At 44.5% G+C, this 22,647-nt stretch overlaps 1 protein-coding gene across 30 annotated transcripts in view; it reads left to right on the plus strand.

The window, feature by feature from the left end:
- Positions 1 to 22,647, plus strand: part of EPB41L3 (erythrocyte membrane protein band 4.1 like 3) — an 878,261-nt gene that overhangs the window by 494,699 nt on the left and 360,915 nt on the right. For all 30 annotated transcript variants that reach the window (XM_086965494.1, XM_086965496.1, XM_086965495.1 and 27 more), the window contains exon 5: positions 6,170 to 6,212. In XM_086965494.1, the coding sequence (XP_086821620.1) occupies positions 6,170 to 6,212 (43 nt within the window). The remainder of the gene's footprint in view (positions 1 to 6,169; positions 6,213 to 22,647) is intronic.

Raw genomic sequence — 22,647 nt, forward strand, 5'->3', positions numbered from 1 at the left:
GAAGTGAACACATCGACCAGCTAAACATCAGGGCCCAATGGTCAGAAACAGATATAGTAATGCACATTAATTAGTGCTAAAAACAGTTTTCATAGCTCTTAAGGCTTTCCAAAGTCACATCCAAATGAGGTTGTGCGCATTTCTGCAGGCAATAACACCACAAAGTTTTGCCTAAACAGACAGGAGAGAACAGACTTATTTATCCTGTTGAAAGTAGCAGAGGAGATTGGGAACTGAGCATTTTCACAAAACATAACACTGATACCGCAGCACATGCCAAGTGCAGAAAATCTTCGTGTTGACAGCATAAGCAGACAGATGGGAACCACACAGGAATAGGAGTTGAAGCAGAAGGCCATAGATCACATATTTGGTATGTGGAGAAAACCCGACATAGACTTGCTCGCAGCAATCAAAAAGTTTCACATCCAGGCATTGCCTTTCACATTCAGTGGAGAATGCACTGTTTATAAGTTGGTATAGGAAATGTGCATAAACATTTCCTCTGAGACCATTAATCCTGACATTGATAAGCAGATTCAAAACTTCAAACATTGTATTGATATTGAGGGCACCTAGGTGTCCAAGATATATTTGGTATTCACGAAGATACCTCACCAAAACAATATTGCATTACCACTATGCAAAGACCTACTAACAGTACAGATGCAGAAAATTTTTCACTCAGAATCTCGCACCCTACAAACGTGGAGCTTTACTCCTGAAATCAGTGAGTTTGGGCATTTAAAATTACCAGCTAAACAGATGTATATTATCAAGGAAGCAAAAAAAATACTGTACTAAAAGATGTTATGGGGCGAAGTGTTGTAAATGTTATAACTGGTGTAAAAGAATAATTTGCTTACCTTAACTGGCAAAACAGTAACTATATCTTACTAAACATATTTGTTAAAAAGTGGCCTCAATTGTGTGCATCAATAAGAGTTCACCTATCAACTATTACAGCTTATGCTGAAGGTTTTCAACAAAAGCAAATCGTTGTAGTACCAGTCATAAAAAAATATTACTAGAATAAGCAAAAAAAGTCCAACCAACACTTAGGATAAAACTACCAAAATTGGCAGGGTTAATGAAATCACTATTTAAAAAGAGTTAACGTTGAAATCACAGGTTTTTTTGCAATACTGATTACTAGTTGCGTAACTGATGGGGCCCCCCCTGCAGAAAGTGAAAAGGACCCCCCATTAGTTCCCCTTACACACATGCCAACAGGTCCGATTCAGTCCAAAAAAGATGTTACTTTAGCTCTCTTCCAGCTAAAGCTGCCTCTTTTTAGGTCGAGCTGCTGTCCAGCGAAGCCTCTATTGTTATCCACTTGCTCTGGAACTGGGACAAGGGATGGACACGCGCAGGGCCATCGGCGATTTCAGCATGTGTGCGAGCTGTGCCCATCTCCTGTCCCGCTTCTAAAGCAAGTCGGCCTCCTTCAATAGAGCGCGCGCGCATACACACACATACACGCAGTCACACACACACACATGCATACACACACCTACACACACACACACATACACACACACGCATACACACGCACACCTACACACACACGCATACACACACACACACACACACACCCCCCACCTCCCCAACCGGCACAACCATTAAACTAATGGAGATTCCCCCACTCACCCGGTCTGCGGGGGGAACTGCTCAGCAGCTGGCTGCGGCGCTTTTCCAGAGCACTGCAGCTCCTCTGCTAGCAAGACGCGGGGCTCTCCCCTTAGGCATTGGAGCCCCGCAGTGCTATCCGCTGGTCTTCACCCGGGCACCCTCCTGGGACCCGGGACTTCAGCTCCCGCACTTCGCTTTGGCACCGGGCCCCTCTTCATAACGAAAGTAAGAAATGGCGCGCATGCGCGGGCAGCCCCCGCCCTCCCAGGTCTCCTCACAGCCCAGATACTAAGCTGCTTTCTGTTTCGCATTGTAGAATGTTTTCTTTTTATGATGTCTACTTGGGGTTTAAGATGTATTGTAACCTCACCCACTGGTTGGTCCCTTTAAAGTCTAATTCTAGAGCTAGCACAGGCCGAGGTGAGGTTTGCACCACTGTGCACTTTGCTTTTAGTGAACAGCTCCTATCCAATGCCCGTAGCTGTCTTTAGTCTGATTATAAAAGGTCCATGTGTAGTTGGTACTGGCAGGGGTGTACCATAGCGACGATGAGCGCTATGAATTCTACCAGGCTAGTTCTGAGAACCATGCGTTCCTTTCAAAGACCCGGGAGTGGCCAGCCCTCCTTAAATAGGTGAGATACAAAACACACATTAGGCCTAGAGCACATGCCACGAAAAAAAGTGGCTAAATTAGCTTGTCCGTGCAATGTCTCATTAAAAGGCATTTACAGTACGGAATCATAGTCAACAAAGCATATGTTATCAAAGCTTTCTTGTGTATACATTTTTAGCAAAAAATGAAATTCTAGTAGGACAAATGATTTAAAAAAAACATTTTTGCAACAACTCTCTCAGCAAGCCCTCCTCCACGGTGGGGGAAGGGGGCGATACATAATTTATGCACAGCATGTTAATCTGGAAGAGAATTAACTGTGCAAATGATACCGGTTACTTAATTGTTGGTACGTTGCACCTGGAGATGCTTCTCAATTCACATGCAACCCCCTCCCCAACCTTTTCGACTATGGAGGAAGTAATACAAAAAAATCTAAGCCAGTGTTCACGCATAGAGGCATTGTGTGATTACAGTTGATATCATACAGAGCCATTCAAGTCCACCCCTCCACCCAAGTCGATTCCCAATGGATATAAATATACTACTACACGCAATTCTTCTACACCAAACCATCAGATGGCGTAATAATGCACATCATACAAATCCAGAAAAGTCTCAAGCTTGTACAATACTTACTGATAAGACAAGTATCTGGTATTGTTGTAAAGTCATCATGTGCCTTGGGCACCACCCAACTTTTTGCTGTTTGGTACTGGTGGTAACTGACTCTGACTGGCCCTGGGCTCTGCCTAACCAGGCCCAGGGTCAGGACTAGGGCTATGCTGAAAGAGACACGTAGAATACAGTGAAAACACCTACATTCAGTAGGGTAAACTGTGTGTTAGGGTACTCCTGTGATTGGCATGTCCTCCCTTATAAGGCCCTAGTACATAATAGGTCAGGGGGATTGAAACTACCTTTAAGTCCCTAGTATAGTAAAACATAGAGCTGGGCAGTTTACAGGCCAGCAGCCTGTTCTGCACTTGCCTGTGTGCACTGCTGGAGTCTGAGGCCAGTTTAAAAACGTTAAAAAAGTTCAAAATGTCCCCAAACTTGACTTTGGTGTTTGTGCACTTAAAAATTAATAAACTAAAATGTTTGGGCATGGTAGAGGCCCCCAGGGCCATCCATAGGTGTCCCCGTGGTGGGGGGAACAGGTACTTTTAAGGAGAAACCTTATAAAAAGGTTTTTATATGCCCTGGGGTTAGTGAAATTGCATATTGCACTCCCCTCATTGTAGTAAAGTTCTTCCCAAATTCAACATTTGTGCTAGGAGCACTGTGAAATGAGGATCTAATATTTTGATATATATACAGAGCCCCTAAACCCTTTCCGATGTGTTCTAGGGGTGAGGGGGTCCTGTTGTTATCAGCAGGGACCTTATAAAACCTGTTTTATAGGCCCTGGTATTGCAGAAATTGCCCAGATCATTTTTCCCTTGCAGATCCCCAGCCTATAGTTTAACATTCGAAGAGCGTATTTAGTTAATAACTGGAGAAATAAAAGCCCTAAAACTAGGATTAAAGGACTCAGTACAATAGTAATGATAAATCCGCCAATATGGTATTGTTGAATTTGTTCCAAAATGTACAGACAAGAAGTTATAAAACTTTCAGTGTGTAAGCCACAATTCAGCCCTCCAGTTCTCTGCCTTGATTGGAGAAAAGTGGGTTAGCTTGGCTGCTTTGAAGAGGTGATAAATGACCCCTGAGGTTAGGAAGCCTTTCTGGGAGGATAGGTTGCTGGGCTTAGGAGTGCAAGAGCCAGGGGGAGGGGCAGTAAGCAATGACCTTCAATGGAAGGAGGAGGCAAGCCAAAGACACCACTTTCATTTACAACTTTCCTCTTTGAACTAAGTCAGATGCTAGGCTTAAGGAAGGAATGAGCAGATGCAAGGGGGAGAGTCTATGGAATTTAGCCATCCTGGAGGTGGGTTTAGCTAGCTCTCCTATCCCTGCTGAAAACATAGAATTTTGGAGGAATAGTACTTTCTTGGATATCATTGTGCCACACTTTGAGGAAGTTGTCATACTCTGGGGTGTTGCCCTGCATCTCATTGGATATGAGTACCCTCCTGCTTGACCCCAGAGAATACTGAATAAGTGTATGAGAGGGGCAGTGCCTCTCAGATCTGCTGATTAAAAGCTAAGAGTACAAGAAGGGTCCACGCTGAGGAGTTTGATGTGCATTAACAGTCTCTGCACTCAGAAGATTGATACTACAGCCCTGTGGATCAAACCTGTTTCAAAAGGACTAAAGTGTGGAGTCCCTGCAAGCTGCAGGTTAACAGAGCTCACTTGGACCATCACCACAAAGAATCCTCAGCCTGGAGTAGTACCAATGGATTTGGAAGGGTTTTGTCCATGTGGATTGTGGGAACTGAAGTCCCAAACTTTCAAGGACCCTCTTGGAGATTTCAGACTCTTGGATTGTGTTTTGGACCCGCAAGAGGAACTTCAGGAAGGAATTCCTAACAGAAGTAAACCTGCTGGATGAGGCTGCACAACGTCTGGTGAGAAATCCTCCAGAAAACTTGCAAAATGTGAATTTGTCCCTGTCAGAGGCAACAAAATGTCCAAAAGTGGCACTGTTGGTTTCTAAGCACTAGAAAGTGTCTAATCTTTAACAATTCTCATCTCTGGTTCCCTACAGTGGATATTTTTCATTTTGGTGTCATTTTAAACATAAAAATATATTTATTTTTTTACTAATTGATGTTGGGTTTTTATTGTGTGTTGTGTCTTAAATATTTACTGAAATTGGGTTTTTAAATGCTTTACATACCTGTCTTTGAAGTTAAGCTTGCCTGCTCGCAGCCAGGTTACTAAGGGTTGAGAATAGGAATAACTTTCTAAAACCTTTTTTGATCCCTATGGTGTGTAAGTGGTATTATTGCCATTGGTAAATGCATATCTACCATTACTAATTATCCACTTTCCAACAGGTATCCTGTACAATTGTGGTTTCCAAAACTACTTCAGTAGACCAGCATTGATGATGTTATTATTACTTTATTCCCAGAGGTCTGTTTTGGCGTTAGCTCCTTTTGAATACTCGCTTTATGCTGGAGAAAATCGTAGGTCATTTGATTAGGGGGATATTTTAGGGTCATTTACCATCCATCCGGTGAATTTTAATGTGTTTTCTGATTTATATATGAAGGCTTTGTATATATTTATTTATACCCTGTTTTAGTGGTTGCTTTTCTGAATTGGAGAGAATAGCCAGGGTCATTTACTATAAGGCAAATTGTCATGTGTTTTATGATTTTTATATGTTTTATGTCATGAATTGGTATTTATTTATTGAAACTCTTTTAGCGGTTTTGTCCATGCATTTGATGAATTGGTATATATCTATTGTTACTAGGTTTTATAAATATGTCCTTTGATTATGATTTCTAATGATTGAATAAAGTTGACATTCATTAATTCAAACTTCAGTTGAGGTAACTTGCCTGTATCAGCAAAATGTATATAATCGTGTGACTCAAATATGAATCTCCAGACACCTTCCAGAATTTACCTTTTCAGAGCGGGTTGTATTGTAGTGTTTGAGTGCATTTCAAGCAGAATAGGACGGGGGAAAATTGTCTTTCCTGAATGACATTTCAGCCGATTCTGAACTATTGACTGGCGCCTTTGGGGTATTGACAGCCCACAATTCAATTTACAAATAAGCGAGCAAAAATAAACAGACCTGCACTTTTTGAGGAAATGCACCTCGCAGTATTAATTAAAACATAAGGGTCGGTTGCATTTATAAATGGAAGAAACAGAAAACCAAGCTGACTGTTGTGATTGTTTTAGATGCGACTGCAGTTTTGTCTTTAGGTCTGAGAAAGATTGTTAATGAAGTGCTGATCTTCCCGAGTGATTTCTTGACAGTAAAGTTTCTTAATATTATTTACGTTTTCAGAACTGGCTAGATCCTGCAAAGGAAATCAAGAAGCAAATCCGAAGTAAGTTCCAATTTCATTCTGATATTGTGGCATTGTTACACTGGAAACAAGGATGATAAAGAATGTTTTTTTTTTATCAGATTCAAAAGACAAAATGTCTCTTAAATTAGCTATAAACTATGATTGGTATGTGGAGCGTAGCTCCTTCAGGAAAGCGACCTGGTGGTGCTTCCTGAGGGAGAAAACTCTCGAGGCAAAGGACTTTTAGATGTGTTGCATATCTTGTGAAGTACTGCCAACCAATGTACGCTTGCTGAGATGAATGCTTTTGATTCATGGAGCACTTAGTTGTTCCAGACTGAAATAACGCACTAGTTTTTTCATTTGCAAATGTTTTATCCAAGTAAATCATATTATAGATTAATAGGGTGTATGCATTCTACTAACCATTAGTTCGTTTTATAATAGTAATATGTTTTAATCAATTAACTATTGTGGTGGAACACCATAGGTAGGGGCCTCCATTCTGACAAGAATGGGAACCAGGATTGATAATATCTAGCCCAGGGCTACACATTTTGCCCAGTATCACTAACCAGTCATAAGGTTTAGGTTCAGAATTGGAAATAACATGAAGGCCTCAGATCTACCTGTCGTATTCTCACTAGAGATTTTCTGATTCCAGACCCTTTTCTGTCTACATTCATGACCTGTTTTTGAGCAGGTGGAAAATGTGCACAGAAAAGCATTTGGTTTTATCGGGCTCCTGCACCCGGTAAACTCATAATCTGCAGGGTGGTATTTACTCAATGTCCATAATTACAACTTTTCACAACTTGAAATGAGGGCCAATGATGTTGGTGGCCAATTTGCCTCAGCTTCATTTTGTGGTTTTCTTTTTATTGTGGGTGGGAGCTTGGATGTGCATGTAGTACTGGCAGAAAGACGAGACAACCAATATCCGCCCTTCTGGGACTGGAAGAATCTCTTCTTTTAGAAACTCTCGTAGTTGGCCAATACAAAGTTTACTATTGAGCTAAATAATTTACAAATCTGAGTCCAAGTATTAGATTATGCAGTATTAAAACATTTACCTTGCAAACCTTGATTTTGAACAATATAAATTGTTTGCAAGTTTTTTGTTGTTCATAGAAGTATCCTCTGAGCTAAAATGAAAGGTTATAATCAACTGGCTCCCACTTGATGTTTGAATTAAGACTGCATACATAACCCATAAGGCAATTCTGTGTAACTTGAATAATACACTCCAACTCACAAGTGGAAAATGAAGTATCAGATAAAGAAATCAACTAACTGCCGAAATCCTTATATCCAGAAAAGCTAAAATCTCAGCGCAATTCTTATGCAGTGCCCCAAGACAATGGAAATCCATCCCTGACGTCTTTTTTCCTAAACCCTGGACTCTTCTCTTTCTCAAAAATCTGACAACACACCTCTTTAAATGCTGCCTTCCTAGATAATAGACAATACCATGATCTCTATTGTTTCCATTGCTCTATTCTGATAATGTTTCTGCACTACTTTGTTTTGTGTAAAGGGCCCTGGTGATCCATGGGTAAGTCTGTACTGTAGAAATACTTGCAATATATACATTCTAGGTGGTGTACTTTTTCCTGTTGTTTATAATCTCTTGGAAGTGAAAGGCAGATAATCTAATTCTTTTGGAGTAAGCATTCTTTTACTCGATCATCTTATCAATTTTTTGCAAAATCACAAATGTTGTTCCTCTATACCATTGTAGCCTATTTCGCATATTGAGATTATTTAAATACAGCCTGACAAGTTAGCGTCAAGGGGAGGTAAATAAACACTGGCGTAGTTATACTTAAGGTTTTTCCTTCGACCCAGAACTTTCCACTTATAAAGTGAAAACCTACGAAACTCCTAGCTTTCCTCTAAAACTTTTAGCCCTCTCCTTGAAATGTCCTCCTAAAACAGGACTGGCTCACATCTCAGTTATTGCTGATTGCCTTTAAAGTTCGTTTTCTTTTTCCAGAAACAACTGATTTTATTGCAAAACATTTTTTGCTTACTCATTGTCACATGATATTTGTGCACTCTAGTAATATTGGAGAACTGGGGGGGGGTCCTGATAAGATTTCTGGAAGTGATGTTTTTAAACCTGTGGATGGTAGCTGCCTTGGTGTAAATAATGTCTTCCCATTGAGCTGGAAACAATGGATTTGTTCCAAGTGCGATCTTTCTTATCAGTTGCTCTAAATTCATACTTTATAAGAGTTCTCCTGTACCCAGTTTGGGAGAGTCTTCAGTTTTGCCCATAGCAAGTATTTGTTGGCGCTGAATACACCCCGCCTTTTAAAGTTGTTATGAGTAGCATTTTTTTTTTTTTTTTAATTTTTGAAAACCTTTATTGTGCATGAAAGGAGAACAAATACGGGCCTACAACCATCCGGCCGGCCACAACACATTTAAAGCACCAGTGCAAGCATTACGGCGACACAGTAGTACCCCATCTTCGTAGTCAACAGTAAAGAGTTACACATTAATTACTGTAGTACAGTGTCCCAGAACCAGTGAAGGTTAATTTTCAAAGTTTTTTACGCAATCATTAAATCAGATCGTACTGTACTGAATCGTAAGAGAAGAAGAAATAAAAGGAAGGATCCATGCGGGAGGAGCATGACATTTACTAAAATTCACTCCACAGGATATCGGCCCAACATTCAAGTCCCTCCCAGGCAGCATGGCAGCAATATTAGAGCCAACTTGGTGACCCTTCAAAACGTCCCACCCATCGCCCATCACCACCCAACCTCTAGTAATCTAGGCATGGACCCAGACAAAGGAAAAATCAATAATAGGAATAAAATAAGGCACCATAGAAATAATAACTAGAAACTAACTACTAACCCCCCACCCTACACGCATGCAGAGGCTACGGCCTGTCCCCCCCCCAGCAGTGTGTCTGTCGCCCAATAAACCCGAAATATAGTGAGAAAGAAAGAAGGGAAAGAGAAAAGAAAAAGGTATAACATCTAATATAGAGAGTGAGAAAAGGACACCCCATTCACCTACTCTCAAAGACAAATAGAACAGGAGGAGGATCAATTCTAGGCAATCCCGGTCCCCACCAGTCACATATACATCTCCCACCCCAAGGTCAGGATAGCCGGCAAGTAATAAGGCAGATATAGGGGTGAGACATCAACTAGCAGCGTTCGATTAAACTGGACATAAAAATAATCCCTAACCCGGGTCAACCCGCCCAGAAGCAAATAATAAGGAAATCAGCCTAGCCCTGGCCCGAACGTGGATGCATCCCCAGACGTGCTCGCCGGGAGAGGCCCGCCCACAGTAGAACAAAGAAGCAACATGGCGAGAGAAAGAACGAAAGTAATGTGGGAACACAAAATGGCCGTCGAAAGTCACCAGGAATTCCGTCAACTGTAGCAAGGAGATCCACCGAAACATCAGGATAGTATGAGTTTTCAGGCAGCAAAGTCAAAAAAGACAACACAGGAGCCATCGATGGAACCAGCAATGCCGTAGATAGGTCCCAAGACGCCCTCGATATTAAGTCCAACAACAATGTAGCACTCTCCATGAAAGGGGGAAACAAAGTATCCCGGGCGGATTTGTCAGGCGGGTGGACTTGAGCGCCAACAAAATCGGAAGCGGGCACAGGCGACCAGCAGGCAGGAGGAAGCGCTGTATCCTCGTGGATTGTGGGTGGAGAAGAGTGGCAGCTCTGCGGGATCAGCGCGGTATACTCCCGCCGTAGCGCGGACGCCATGTCGTCCAGCTTGCCTCCCAATCTTCCGTAGCTATGGCACATATCCGCACGGAGGTCAAACAGGGCGGATAGAACGGTGTCAAGGGAAAGTGTGGGTTGCAGCCCCTGCCTCTTGCTTCCCTGGGGAGTCACTGGTAACTCGGACCCCATCTCAGGCGGGGCAACACAGGCTACTGGCAGGATCGAGCACTCTCCCCCACCACACAAAGCACCAAGCAAAGCCATTATGGCGAGACTCCGGGGTAATCACAGGATAGACAAAGTACCAGCGTTTGCCCATTCAATACTGGAGGAGCACTGTACACCGCTCCAATGAGGCACACATTACAGGATAGGCGCCCTGTGGCAGATCCGGGTGGAGAGGCATGGGGGCAGGCAATCCTGGTTGAACAAATATGGCCGAGCAAGCCTTCCTCCGTGTCGTCTGCCGCAAACAAAGGAATTGGTCCGGAGGGATGTTGCAGCGTTTCAAGTGCTCCCTTCTCCCCGCCCGCTTCGAGTCGCTTCAGGTAGCTTACAGCAGGGAGCGCATCGCGGGGATCTCACCGGTGGTCCAGCAGCCGGCGCTGATCAAGCACTCCGGCCGTCAGCAGTTCACCGGGGCTCGGCAGGAAGGGACCGTGCAAACGGGGTCCAGGGCTGCAGGCTGTTCCGCGGCTATCTCCGGCCGCCGGGCAGGTCGAGAGTCCGGGGAAGCACCGCCGCGATCAGCGCAGCGCCGCACACAATCTGCCGCCAATGCACGCCAGGATCTGTGTCAGGATGTCGGTGCGGCGCTGAAAGGCTGGCGGAGCCGGGAGCCTACAGGTCTGCTCTGGTCGCCATCTTGGCTCCTCCCCCCTATGAGTAGCATTTTTAAAGTCCATGAAGCTTTATTCCATATCCATATGAAGATAAATACTTTCTATTAAATAGGCATTTAATTTGAATGTGGGACCTAAAACAGGAAGAGGGTTCATATAAATACTCTAGTGAAACAAAGAAAGAATGCATACATAGAGCGTTATTTATATTAGCAGTTACACCCTAATAGTATTTCACAGATTTTTCCAATCAGCAATCAAGCCTTTTTAGGTTTCGCCTGCACAGCACTTGCGGTGTGCTTGCGAAATCTCTTCTAAACAAATGAAACGCCTTAAAAGGGTCTTCAAGCCTTTCTATTACTTTCTGCTACGTACCATTGGTTGGCTTTCAAGCCACTCTCATGTCCTTGCTTCTGATTGGTCAGTGCCTCCTGCTTCCTCTCGTTGCTTCAGCATCGTAGCTGCTGAGGAGTATGGACTTAGTACAGCTACCCGTCTGTGGCCAGTGTCCTCCCACAGGCCGTGGACTTTTGCAGGTAATTTTGCATTTTTTTGAACATGCACTCTCGAAGAGCGCATGTCTCTCCAATCTGCAATCCCTCCTCCTGCTCCCTCATGTTGCTTTCCCCATCCCCGCACCTCCGTCATGTGGCTTGTTTAATATATTGTCTTTTTTAATGCCCCTTCTGGCCCGCCAGCCCTTGTTACAAAACAAAATTAGCAAAGCTTAAAAGACCTCTAAGAACTATTTGGCTTCGCAATGTTTTTAAAGATGTTGCACAGCAGCACAGGTTAATGTGCATCATGACTTAAAGTAAACAAAAAAGGCGATATGACGCAGTCAACTTTGGCCACACCACAGTTATTTGTTTTTATGGTAAACCATGTATCACAGCACCCCATGCTGCTGTGCAACATCTAAAAAACAAAATTGATAACAATAGGTTTCCCATAGGCGAAGTCTATTGGCTCTGCCAATGCTTGTTACATCTGGCATAACGTCTTCTTTTTCGTTTGTTTACAGTGTCTTGGATTTTCTTAAATTTGAAGTCATACACTAAGGAGTTTTTAGAATTTTGATATGGTGCTCCAAAAATCACTCATGGAAATAAGATAGATAGCAAAAATAATATTCTCCTTATCTACTGCATACGCTTCAAGGCATCTGATATGCTCATTTCAAACTGTTTGAGCTAAAGGTTAAATAATAAGTGTAACGAATATTAGGGAAAACTGGAAACTCTGACGTTACTAGGCAAATCTCTTTATGGAGAGGTATTTTCTGGGCCACAGCAGGTGTCAAAATATATTTTGGGAGTAGAGGTCCTCACTCAATTTTGTGTTAAGCCAGTAGGTAACCTTTTGTTCCAGCAAATGTATTCTGTGCATCAGGGGTCAATAGGTCTTCTACAATAATTATACTTCCGGGGTAAGGTGTCTATAGTTCTCATACATATGATTATAACGAGTTCACTTACTTCAGGGAGCAAGATCTCAAGCTGTTACTAAAATCTTTTTATTTCCTTTTACATCGTCATTGGACATAGCTATTGGTCTCTAAATATGTGTTTTGCAGTTAAGATAAGATACAATCTGCTGGCATGGCAGTACAGAATTTGTAAAAAAAATAAAATAAATGCCAGTGCCCTTGTCAGGAGACCACTGCAGTTTGAGCGACCCATGGCCCCTACAAGTGCTGCTAATGCCAGTCCCAACATAACTACTAACCATGCCACTCCCGCAAGTGTGACCGTTCGGACGATTCCAGGCCACACAAGATTCTAAGAATGGCTTGGACTGCAGGTTTTAGTGTTTTATAATGGGGGTAGAATTATTAAACAACTGTTGTTGCTTTCATTCCAAAATTAGATGGACGGAGCCATTATGTGGCCGGCTGTAAGAAGTGCAGGTGCTGACAATTAAGTGCTGGTGCCGAGCACCGGACACCATCGCCTCAAATTAAGCTCTGTGTCATGGTGATTTTTTCTGTTTGACAGTGCTGACCATTTCCTTTTTCAATCTCTTTTCATAAATCGTCTAGGTCTTGAGCATTGTAGGATGATTATATTGGTGTTGGCAAAATTTCCTCAATTGAATTGGGCTTTTCAAGTTGTTCTTTCATTTTCAACTTACTTGCAGGATATTTACCGTGATTATATATTATATGTATTATTGCATACTCCATTTTTCAACCATGCACAATTTCAAATGCAACTCTGTAAATATTTCATTATTTACTGATGCTTCTAAATGGAGACACTCTTTCAGATCTTTTGCCTGCGCAATGTAATATCTAATTTTGCCTGATTTGTATGCCAACCCTACTGCTTTTATTATGACGAGTTTAAGACGTGACTGTTCATTTGAGTCAGTTAGAATAGCACTCTGTAGATCCTGTTTGACAGCGTTTATCAGTTCTGCTCTTCATATAAATGTATATTTTTGCTCGTTCTTTCACATTTCTTAACCCACTCTCATGAATGTGTTTAGTGGGGACGTTATCTCACCTTTTCACAGATACAGTGGTTTTCCACATTGTGTCACAGGCCGTTTGTCTCATTTTGTGCGAAATGTTGCATTTTAGCCTATTTTTTCAGTTACTGGTTGTGTTACTAACATCCCTTGTTCTTTAATGTGGAAATTGTGTCTTTTGGCCTTTTCTTTCAATTACTGGTTTTGTCAGTAGTGTCCTTTGGTCTCTAATGTTGCCTTGTCCCCGTTTTTCACATGGAAGTACTTAATGTCATTAATCTTGACCCATTGTTCATCAGCACTATGCCACCCATTCCTGTGTCCTAAATAGTATCGGTTATCTAGCATATATGTTGTCTCGCCAAGAATAGACCATGTAATCGCATTTCATGGCATGAAGGAAGTTCAATCAGCTAAGAGGTGCCTGGCCTCCACCTTGGGGGTGCCCAGGAGTGGACGCCTCACAGGGAAAGCCAGGATGGGTTCCACAGCGGTATTCGTACAAGCGCCTTGAGACCCTTGCGGGTGAGTAGTGCGCTATACAAGTATCAATTTACAATTTTACAATTTTAGGTCGGGAGCTACTTCTCCACCTGTTCACAATGGATCTGGGTCCTCAATATAAATCTTGTGCCTCTTTGTGGTGGCTTATATCACTATGTCTCATCAGACGGGGAGAAGGAAGAGGCAGTGATCCATTCAGCCTCCTTGTCATAGTATTAAATATCACTAGGCATTGTGTTTACTTTCTGTATTCTGATAATGTGTTCAGTGCATGCTGTGGGTCCTTACCTGCTGCCTGCAGTTATTGTGTTACGGCCTGTGGACTGATTATCAGTCACCTTGCAGCTCTGGTTGTTTGTTTCATGTAGACACATTTGTTGACCTATTTATTACGGGCAAAGTCTTGGAGCAATTTTTGCATACCATGAAAAATTCTATAAATATTTTATCAAGAAGCGCAACACCTTGTATCTCATGTTTAACTGTTTTTGAGTATTGCCCTACTGCATGTAATGGCCCTCCAGCTCTGAGTTTTTTTATGGATGATAAGCCTCCTCCGACCAGCCTCTCTCCTGCAAAGTTAGTAATCAATGTCGGCAGCAAGTGAATCACTCTTCCGTCTAGTGCTTTGCTATAGCAGCTGAGAAGATTGACCGGATTATCAATTTCAATTCTTTTTTTAATACTTGTTTTTATTGCAACTCTACATGAACTTCATCGAGCATCATCATCAGATAGGAGTTACATATTTGCCCATGGGGATGATTCGCAAATAGATAGTGCATTACATTTTTCGAGCAGAGAAGATATTTTAACACAAAAGTACCAAAAACCAGGTACATCTTGGCAGCAGCTAGTGACGGAACCCCACCCGCGCACAAGTTATTATAGATCATTGAGAGCAGGCAGTGCGATCAGTTACAAAAATTTAATTATTATTCTCTGAATATGCCCCTCACTCCAATGTACAACATGTCAAAACAGATCACCGTAGGGAATTGGGAGCTACTTTCTCCTAGAAGAAAAATAAGGCGGAAAGGCTCAAGGCTGGCTCTGGGAAGCTCCTCTTAACTAAAAAGTACAGTGCAGGTGCAAGAGAAGGTTGGGTCTGGGTAGAAAATACTTAAACATGTATATTTTTATTTTCTACATAATCCTAGTAGTTAAGAAAATGTACATGACATTCAGACTGAAGAAGGATCCAATTGGTAAGGGATGATGTTGAACGTGGAAGTTAAAAAGGCAATAAGTCTCCCTAAGCAAAATAATTATGCAGTTCCTAATGGAAAACGTGAATGTACAGGGTCAGTGCTTTTGCCGCTTTTTTTAATCACTCGCTCGCTTTTTTAAAAATCAAATTGTTTCTTCTTATTGTATTGTCGCCTTTGCGCGAGCTGTGTATTGACTGCTTTTATCTTGCCTACCTCCCCGCCTGAGTCCACTGCACGCTGCACTTTTCAAATAGCGTTATTTGCACAGTTTGTCCAGCGCCGCCCTCAGCGCTCGGCCCCAGCGGTTCCCGGAAGTGAGGCGGGACCGCATTGCACCGGGGTTGGCGCTCTAGTCTCTCTAGTCTCCTGCCTCGCCCACCCCTACTTAACGTAGCAATGCGCCGAGCGCGCAGCGGTCGCGCGTTGCGGGCGCGCCGCTTGCGCGCCGAAGGAGCGCCAAAGGAGGGCCCGTCTGTGCCCGTCCGTGTCCCGGACGGGCCCAGGGCCGGGGCACCCTCGCATCTCCCTCGCTGTTCTCAGGCTGGCTCTCTGAGGTACTCCTCTGAGGAGCTGTGTGCCCTCAATACCTTCAGCTGCGATGCCGCCAATTCTTGGGAGGTGCTAAAGGATATGCATCGCCGTTGCCCGACATGTGGGTTCTGCTTTGCTAGCCTTCAATCTCCGACCATTGCGCCCAGGACCAACCTAGAGACTATTAAATCCGGCCTGATCAATGCTAGATCAATGGTCAAACACGCGGCTGATATATTTGAGCTGCTTGATGAGAAGGAGCTTGATCTCCTTTTCCTCACCGAAACTTGGCTTTCTGAGTCATGCATGCCGGTGGTTGAACTTGCTATACCACGCGGCTTCAAGATCACCAGGATGGACCGTTCGAAGGGTAGAGGTGGCGGTCTGGCTGTAATTTACCGAGACCACTGGACTTTGGTGAGTGAACCGCCCGAACTACTTGGCGAAACCGAAATGTTACACTTCGCTGTGATCCTCTCCGCCCACTTCACCCTGGGAGGTACTTTGCTTTACCGCCCCCCTAGCTATGCGGGCTGTTTTGCTGGTAATATTGAGGAGGTTATCGTCCCCCGCGCCCTTAAATTCTCTCGATATCTTATTCTGGGGGATTTTAATATTCATATGGACGCGATGGACCTACCAGAATCGATTGGCTTGGCAGAAGTCTTCTCGCTGGCGCATCTTACACAATGGGTGACCTTCCCCACCCAAGCGGCTGGCCATTGGTTGGACCTGGTCTGCTCCAACTTTGAGATCTCTATGCTACCCCCTAGGTGGGTCACTTGGTCGGACCATGCCTTAATTCTGTTCACCTGGCCCATAAATTCAAAAGGGCCGAAGAATTTTTCTGCCTCTCATGCTCATGCCCAGAGAATAAATCTGTCTACCTTTTCGGACTCTCTCACGTCCCACCGGCCGACCCTGCCATTGAATTTGGATTCTGCAGTGGAATCATTCAATGCTTGGGTTGAACAAAGTGCCGCTCTACATACTAACAAGAGTGGTAGCAGGCGGACGAGGTCGTCTCCCTCCAAACCCTGGTTCTCTCATACGCTTAGAGAACTTAAATTAGGGTGCAAAAAGCTGGAGCGAGCCTGGCGCCTTGAATTCTGCCCTGAACTTAAGAGCAAGCTGCGGAAGGCGCAGAAAGTTTATTATGCTGAAATCAAGGCCGCTAAAAGTAGCTACTTTTCAGGAAGGATTGAGAAGGCGGATAACAATGCCAGAGAAGTCTTTGCCATTGTTCAGAGCTTCCTCTCTCCATGCGCTGTCTCCCCAGCTCTCCCGGCCTCCGACTTGTGGTGTGAGGAACTATCATGTTTCTTTGATAATAAGATCAAAAAAATTCAAGAGGAGCTCTTAAACTCTGATAGTCCTCCTCTGCCTTCACCACCTAATATTGCTACGGATGCGAAGCAACATGTTAGTCAATTTTCCACCTTTGAGCCTGCTCAGCAAGCTGACGTGCTGGCCATTTTGGAGTCGCTAAAGTCTGGCTCACCCTCTGACCCGTGCCCTGCTAGGGTTCTGGGGGGAGCGGCTAGTCTGGTGTATCAGGAGGTTACCCAGGTTGTTAACATGTCTCTGGCTTCTGCCTCAGTGCCTCTTTGTTGGAAACAGGCGAAGCTTCTTCCCCTGCTGAAGAAACCCAGCCTGGACCCCCTGTCTACCTCTAGCTATCGTCCGATATCTCTGCTCCCGGCACTAGCGAAAGTGACCGAAAAAGTAGTTTTTAGGCAATTGAATACTTTCATCGAGTCCTCTCATGCCCTGCACCCGGCTCAATCAGGGTTCATGGCTGCTTTCAGTACTGAAACGGCTCTGGTGGAAGTCTCAGAGGCCATTAGGGAGTGTCTTGACGGAGGCGGCAGAGCGGTCCTGGTTTTGCTAGACTTATCTGCCGCCTTCGACACGGTGCCCCATGCCCAGCTGCTGACTAGGCTGGCAGAGGTGGGGCTGTCGGGTGCGGTTATGGCCTGGCTGTCCTCGTTTTTGTCTGAGCGGTCGCAGCAGGTATGGTTGCCTCCTTTTTCCTCATCACCCAAGAAGCTCACCACCGGGGTACCACAGGGCTCGACGTTGAGCCCACTGCTGTTCAACGTTTACATGACTCCGTTGATCTATCTGGCTGAGCAGAGGGGAGCCAAAATAATGTCATACGCTGATGACACGCAGCTGTTGTTCACCTGGCCTAAGGACTGCTTAGACGCTCAGACGGTCTGTTCTTGTTTGACCCATGTCTTCCGTTGGCTTGTCTCAGCCCAGCTTAAATGCAACGAGGACAAGTCTGAGCTACTATTCTATGGCAATTTTCCGGCCAATTTTAGAGAGCTTATTTGGCCGACAGATTTTGCATGCCCTAGCTACCATGGAGGCCCGGCCAAAAACCTGGGGGTCTGGTTTGGACAGGATCTTAAGTTTGAAGCCCATCTAAAAAAACTTACTGCAACCTGTTTTGCCACCTTAAAGTCACTCAAGCGATTCCTTCCACTTCTCCATAGGGAGGCGAAGGAGACTGTTTTGCGTGCTCTGATTCTGTCAAGGCTTGATTATGCCAATGCTCTCTATAGTGGTCTCCCTAAATACCTTGTAAAGCGAATGCAGATCATTCAGAACGCGGCCGTGCGACTTCTGTTCCATCTTCCTCGAAGAACTAGTGCGCGTGCCCATCTTCGTGAGCTCCACTGGCTCCCTGTGGCGCATCGCATTATGTTTAAATCATTGGTTTTGGCCTTTCGGGCCCTGCACCAGCAAGGCCCACAATATTTGCACAAGAGGTTTTCCTTTTACACGCCTCATCGTGCTCTTCGATCGGCCAATCTTCGTCTGATGTCTATGCCTAAAATCAGATATGCGAGACTGGGCAGTCAGTCAATTTCAGTCCAAACAGCACGGGCCTGGAATGCCTTGCCGCTCTCTCTGCGATCAGCAACTACATTGGCAGGATTTAAGAAAGGGCAAAAAACCCATCTTTTTAATCTTAGTATCTAGTTCTCTGCTTCTTTCTTTTTGAACTGGGTCAGTTTAGTGCCTACATATCGCGCCAGGATACTCTGTAGTAGCAGAGCGCGTAATAAAATATTTTATAACATAACATAACAGTGGTGGTATTTCTGAAGGATGTTAGTTGTAGCTCGACTTGACTTTAATGCTGGTGTGGCTCCATTCCAGGAGAGACATTATAAAAGCAAGTGAGTTTTTATTGAAAAAGCTCACCGTTGGAGCACTTCAATTCGTATACCGAGAAAAGATGGTAGCAGCCGAGCTAGTCAGCCGAAAGTAAACTCTTATGATAAAAGCAAATCGACATAAGATGATATTGGACTTGGCATATACGGTTGACTACGTTGGCGAAGGTCTTGCTCAATAAGCCCTGGGTTTTCATGAGCTGGACACAGAGGTATATCATTAGAAAGCCTAAAACGATTGCTAAAAAAGAATTAACCTCTTCGAGGCTATTGACGGAACCGTTCCGTCACGGCTCGCGGGTGAGCTGTGCTCATGACGGAACGGATCCGTCACGGCCCGGCCGCCGCGCCTGCGCGGCGCTGATTTCGCGACTGCGCGGCACGTTTAATTGAGCGGGCAGGGCCGTGACAGAACCGTTCCGTCGTGAGCACAGCTAAACTGCAAGCCGTGACGGAGGAACGGTTCTGTCACCCGCGGAGCTCACCCGCGCGCCCCCCCCCCCCCGCGACCGTTAGCGCTGCGGCGGAATAGCCGCCGCAGCGAAAGAGTTAAGGCAATGTCATTGTTATGATACAAAACTTCAATACCATTGACATTCACAGTAATGGTAGCAAAGCACCCAGTACCCTTAGCCCCTGTGCACTCACTCCTCATGACCTCTCACAGCTAATCAATTACATGTCTGGAGCTGGTGTGGAAACGCGTGCACTCAGGATTGACATACGGGCCATGAGAAGGCCATTCCATGCATCAGCAGCACACTGCTTAGGCCCTGCCCCAAGGCCGCGCCCCCAAACACACTGTTTGAAGTGACGTTTGGAGACTTCCTAGCATGAGGCTTGCACAACAGTCTAGACTGCTGAGGACGATCAGATCAAATCATGGCATTGAAGGCAATATTTGGCAGGTTCTACAAACGTTGATCATGTTTCAGAATGAATGGTTGAGATAAAGGCAGAGAGCTGCACCCTGCATTGAAAATGAACTGGACTCGATGCCTGTAATTTCAGTGACTGCTGTTATTTGGAAGAGACTTAACGATTACTGTAAGCTTTCATAAACTTTAAACTCACTAAAGGGTTACTTAGGCGAGGATGTGCACTTATACCCTCTTTTCAAAAGGTTTTCTGTGCTGATTTCATACTGAAGAGAATAGGCTTGAAATGATGAGACTTTTCTTCCACTAGAAACCCTAGTTTTTCTGAGGTCTGAATGAATGAAAAATGCATGCATCTTTTGGTTCTGGAGTCTTCTAAGCTGTCTTTTTACTCCTACAACAAATTAAAAGTCCGCAAAACCAGCAGCTTTTCTGCTCTCAAGCACATTTGTGCAGCAGACAAACAGCGAGTGTCAATCCATACCAACATCCCTTTTGACAATGAAGAACTTAGGGGAGCTCACACCACTATCAACACATCACAGGGCACAGCCTTGGAGGCCTCCTGTGACCTTGTAAAGATGGAACACAATAGGCCATTGTCTTTTTGAAGAGGTGAAACATTTTGGAAAAGGAAGACTGGAGTTTATACAGTGGCCTACTTGTGCTGTACTGAACATGCATCTCTGAGTAACAATGTTTTCCTATCCCCAAGAATGAAGCCTTAATCCTCCGCCAACTTTGATCAGGGAAAAGAACAAGGAAGTTGAGGTTAGGCTTAACAATGCTCTATCAGGGGCTACTCATCTTCTCTTCGGCATTGAGCTGATTGGGGTTATCTTTGCTGCTACTGTTAGTATAATTAATGTAATAGGTGTTGTGTAAACTGTGAAATCTGCTATGACCGGAGAAGAAATACCCATTTTTAGGTCTCGCCTGTCGATGCGCATGCGCATCGAGCAAGCGAGACTATGGGGGCTTATCCACTCTTTATCCACTGCAAGGAACCGTGGCGATTCCTTGCAGTGCCCGTGACTTTTAAGCTCAATGCGCATGCGCATTGAGCTTAAAAGCGCGTGCACGTCCGTCTTGTTTTACCCGCTCCGCCCCCTCCCCTTCCCGCCGTGTCGCATTTCTCCTCCCCCCTCCCCTCTCTTCCCTCCGTCTTGTTTGGTTGTTTATTTCACCCGCTCCGCCCCCTCCCCTTCCCGCCGTGTCGCATTTCTCCTCCCCCCTCCCCTCTCTTCCCTCCGTCTTGTTTGTTTATTTTTTTTTAAATCCCCACTTCCCCCCTACCCCCCATCAATGCCAACACTGACGCCGTGCTAAAGCCCGCTCTCCCTGCTCCGCCCCCTGCTCCGGCCGAGACGCATTTCTCCTCCCTCCTCCCCCCTCCTGGGTCAGGTTACCCTGCTTTCTCTTTCGCTTTTTTTCAACCACATTCCACCATGGACTGGGACTTGTTTACTGTGCTTGTGTTAACATGTCTTTCCTGTGCGTATAGCAAGGCTTGTTATGTTGTGGTTCGCGTTTTTTGCTTTCCCCAGAGTTCTTCGTTTATACATGTCCCTGCATGTTTGCTTTGCCCATGTCCCTTGGTGTTGCTGTGCCGGAACATGTTTTTTGCTGTTCTTCGGGTCTGTGTCTATTTACCGTTCCTATGTGTTTGTATTTTCCATGCCTGGGTTAATTTGTGCCGTTTTCCGTGTTTCTGAGTGAGTGAGTGAGTGTGCGTGTGTGTGTGTGTGTGTGTGTGGGTGGTGTGTGCGTGTGTTCGTTGGACCCTTCGTCTTTGCTGTGCTTGAGTTTAACTGTGCTTCGTGTGCTCGAGTCCATGTGTGTTTGCTTTTTCTGGGTAATGGTGTTTGCTAGCAGACCGGTTTTCTTGTGTGTTTGCAGGCCCTGTCTTCAGAGACCTATTTCTGTTTGTTGTGTCGCGATCATGTGTGTCTTTCCTGTTCCCCACTCCTTATGCGTTTATTGTTTCTGAGTTGTTGGGTCGACCAGTAGACCATACAACTTATATCTGATTAACCAAGCATAGATGTGCCCGTGAACATATGTCGAGAAGGGCGTGCCCAGGCACAAGGTAAACGTCAGTATAGAGAAATGAAGGGGGAAGGCCGGAAAGTGTTTTTTGTAACTTTATTCACTGCCTCGGTAAAGCATTTTTAATTAAAATCAAGGCAAAAAGGACCAGTGAAAGGTAAATAATGAAATGGTTTCAAAAATTCCGACACTATTGGCACCTGTTTTGGCGAGTGTTATAATATATATATATTTTAGTCCAAGTCAGAAAATGTGCTGGCCAACTCGAGCGTGGCTGTGTTTCTGTGTGAATCGCGCTGCCCGCCTCTTGTTTTGTCTGGGAAGGCCTGACTCATTCCTGTCAGGCTGGCGCCGACAGATCCGCGATGAATCCGTCTTTATTCTATTTCCTCGCATGAAGTTTTACCATGAAACATACGGGTGCTCCCAGTGGAATCCTGGGCCTGTTTTCGGATTGACCTCTTTGTTTATTAGTTTGCGTTAATCTGGAAACGAAACAGCACATGCCACAATTAATAACCTCTTCATTCTTCTTATTAAAAGGACATTAACGTTGTGAACTTGGTGTTCGGTGGGCAGATGAAGTTCGGGGGCTAGTTAAAATTTCAGGGCGCATTTACATTTTGCTGCACTGAAAATAACTCACCCACTAAAACACAAAACTGCTATTGAGCAAGGAATTGAACATGTAAACATATGGACTTTGTATACTGATGAAAGAAAATCTCACCAGCATGCAACAGGGTGCAGTTAAGAGTCACAGTATTTTATTTTTATTTTTAGGTTTGGTATTAACCAATATATAAAATGATATACTCAGTGTACTTCCTCAGAGGGTCTTTCAGTCATCCCTCATCATCCACTGATTTGTTGTTGCATCTTTGACGTTTTCTTTTCTCTATTACAGTATCAAGCAATAGGTCAACCTTTGGCTAACTTCACTGTAGGCAGGGGCACTAGAATTATGTGGTTCTGTGGCTGCAGATTTTTCACATAGTTAAGGATTCGCCGCAGTTGCCTCAGTCATAATCTATCATCTGGTGCATTTTCTGCACAGTTTAACAAAAAAGAAATTGTCTCTAGC

Source organism: Lissotriton vulgaris, chromosome 4_1 (assembly GCF_964263255.1).
Source record: "Lissotriton vulgaris chromosome 4_1, aLisVul1.2, whole genome shotgun sequence".
Lineage (NCBI taxonomy): Eukaryota > Metazoa > Chordata > Amphibia > Caudata > Salamandridae > Lissotriton > Lissotriton vulgaris.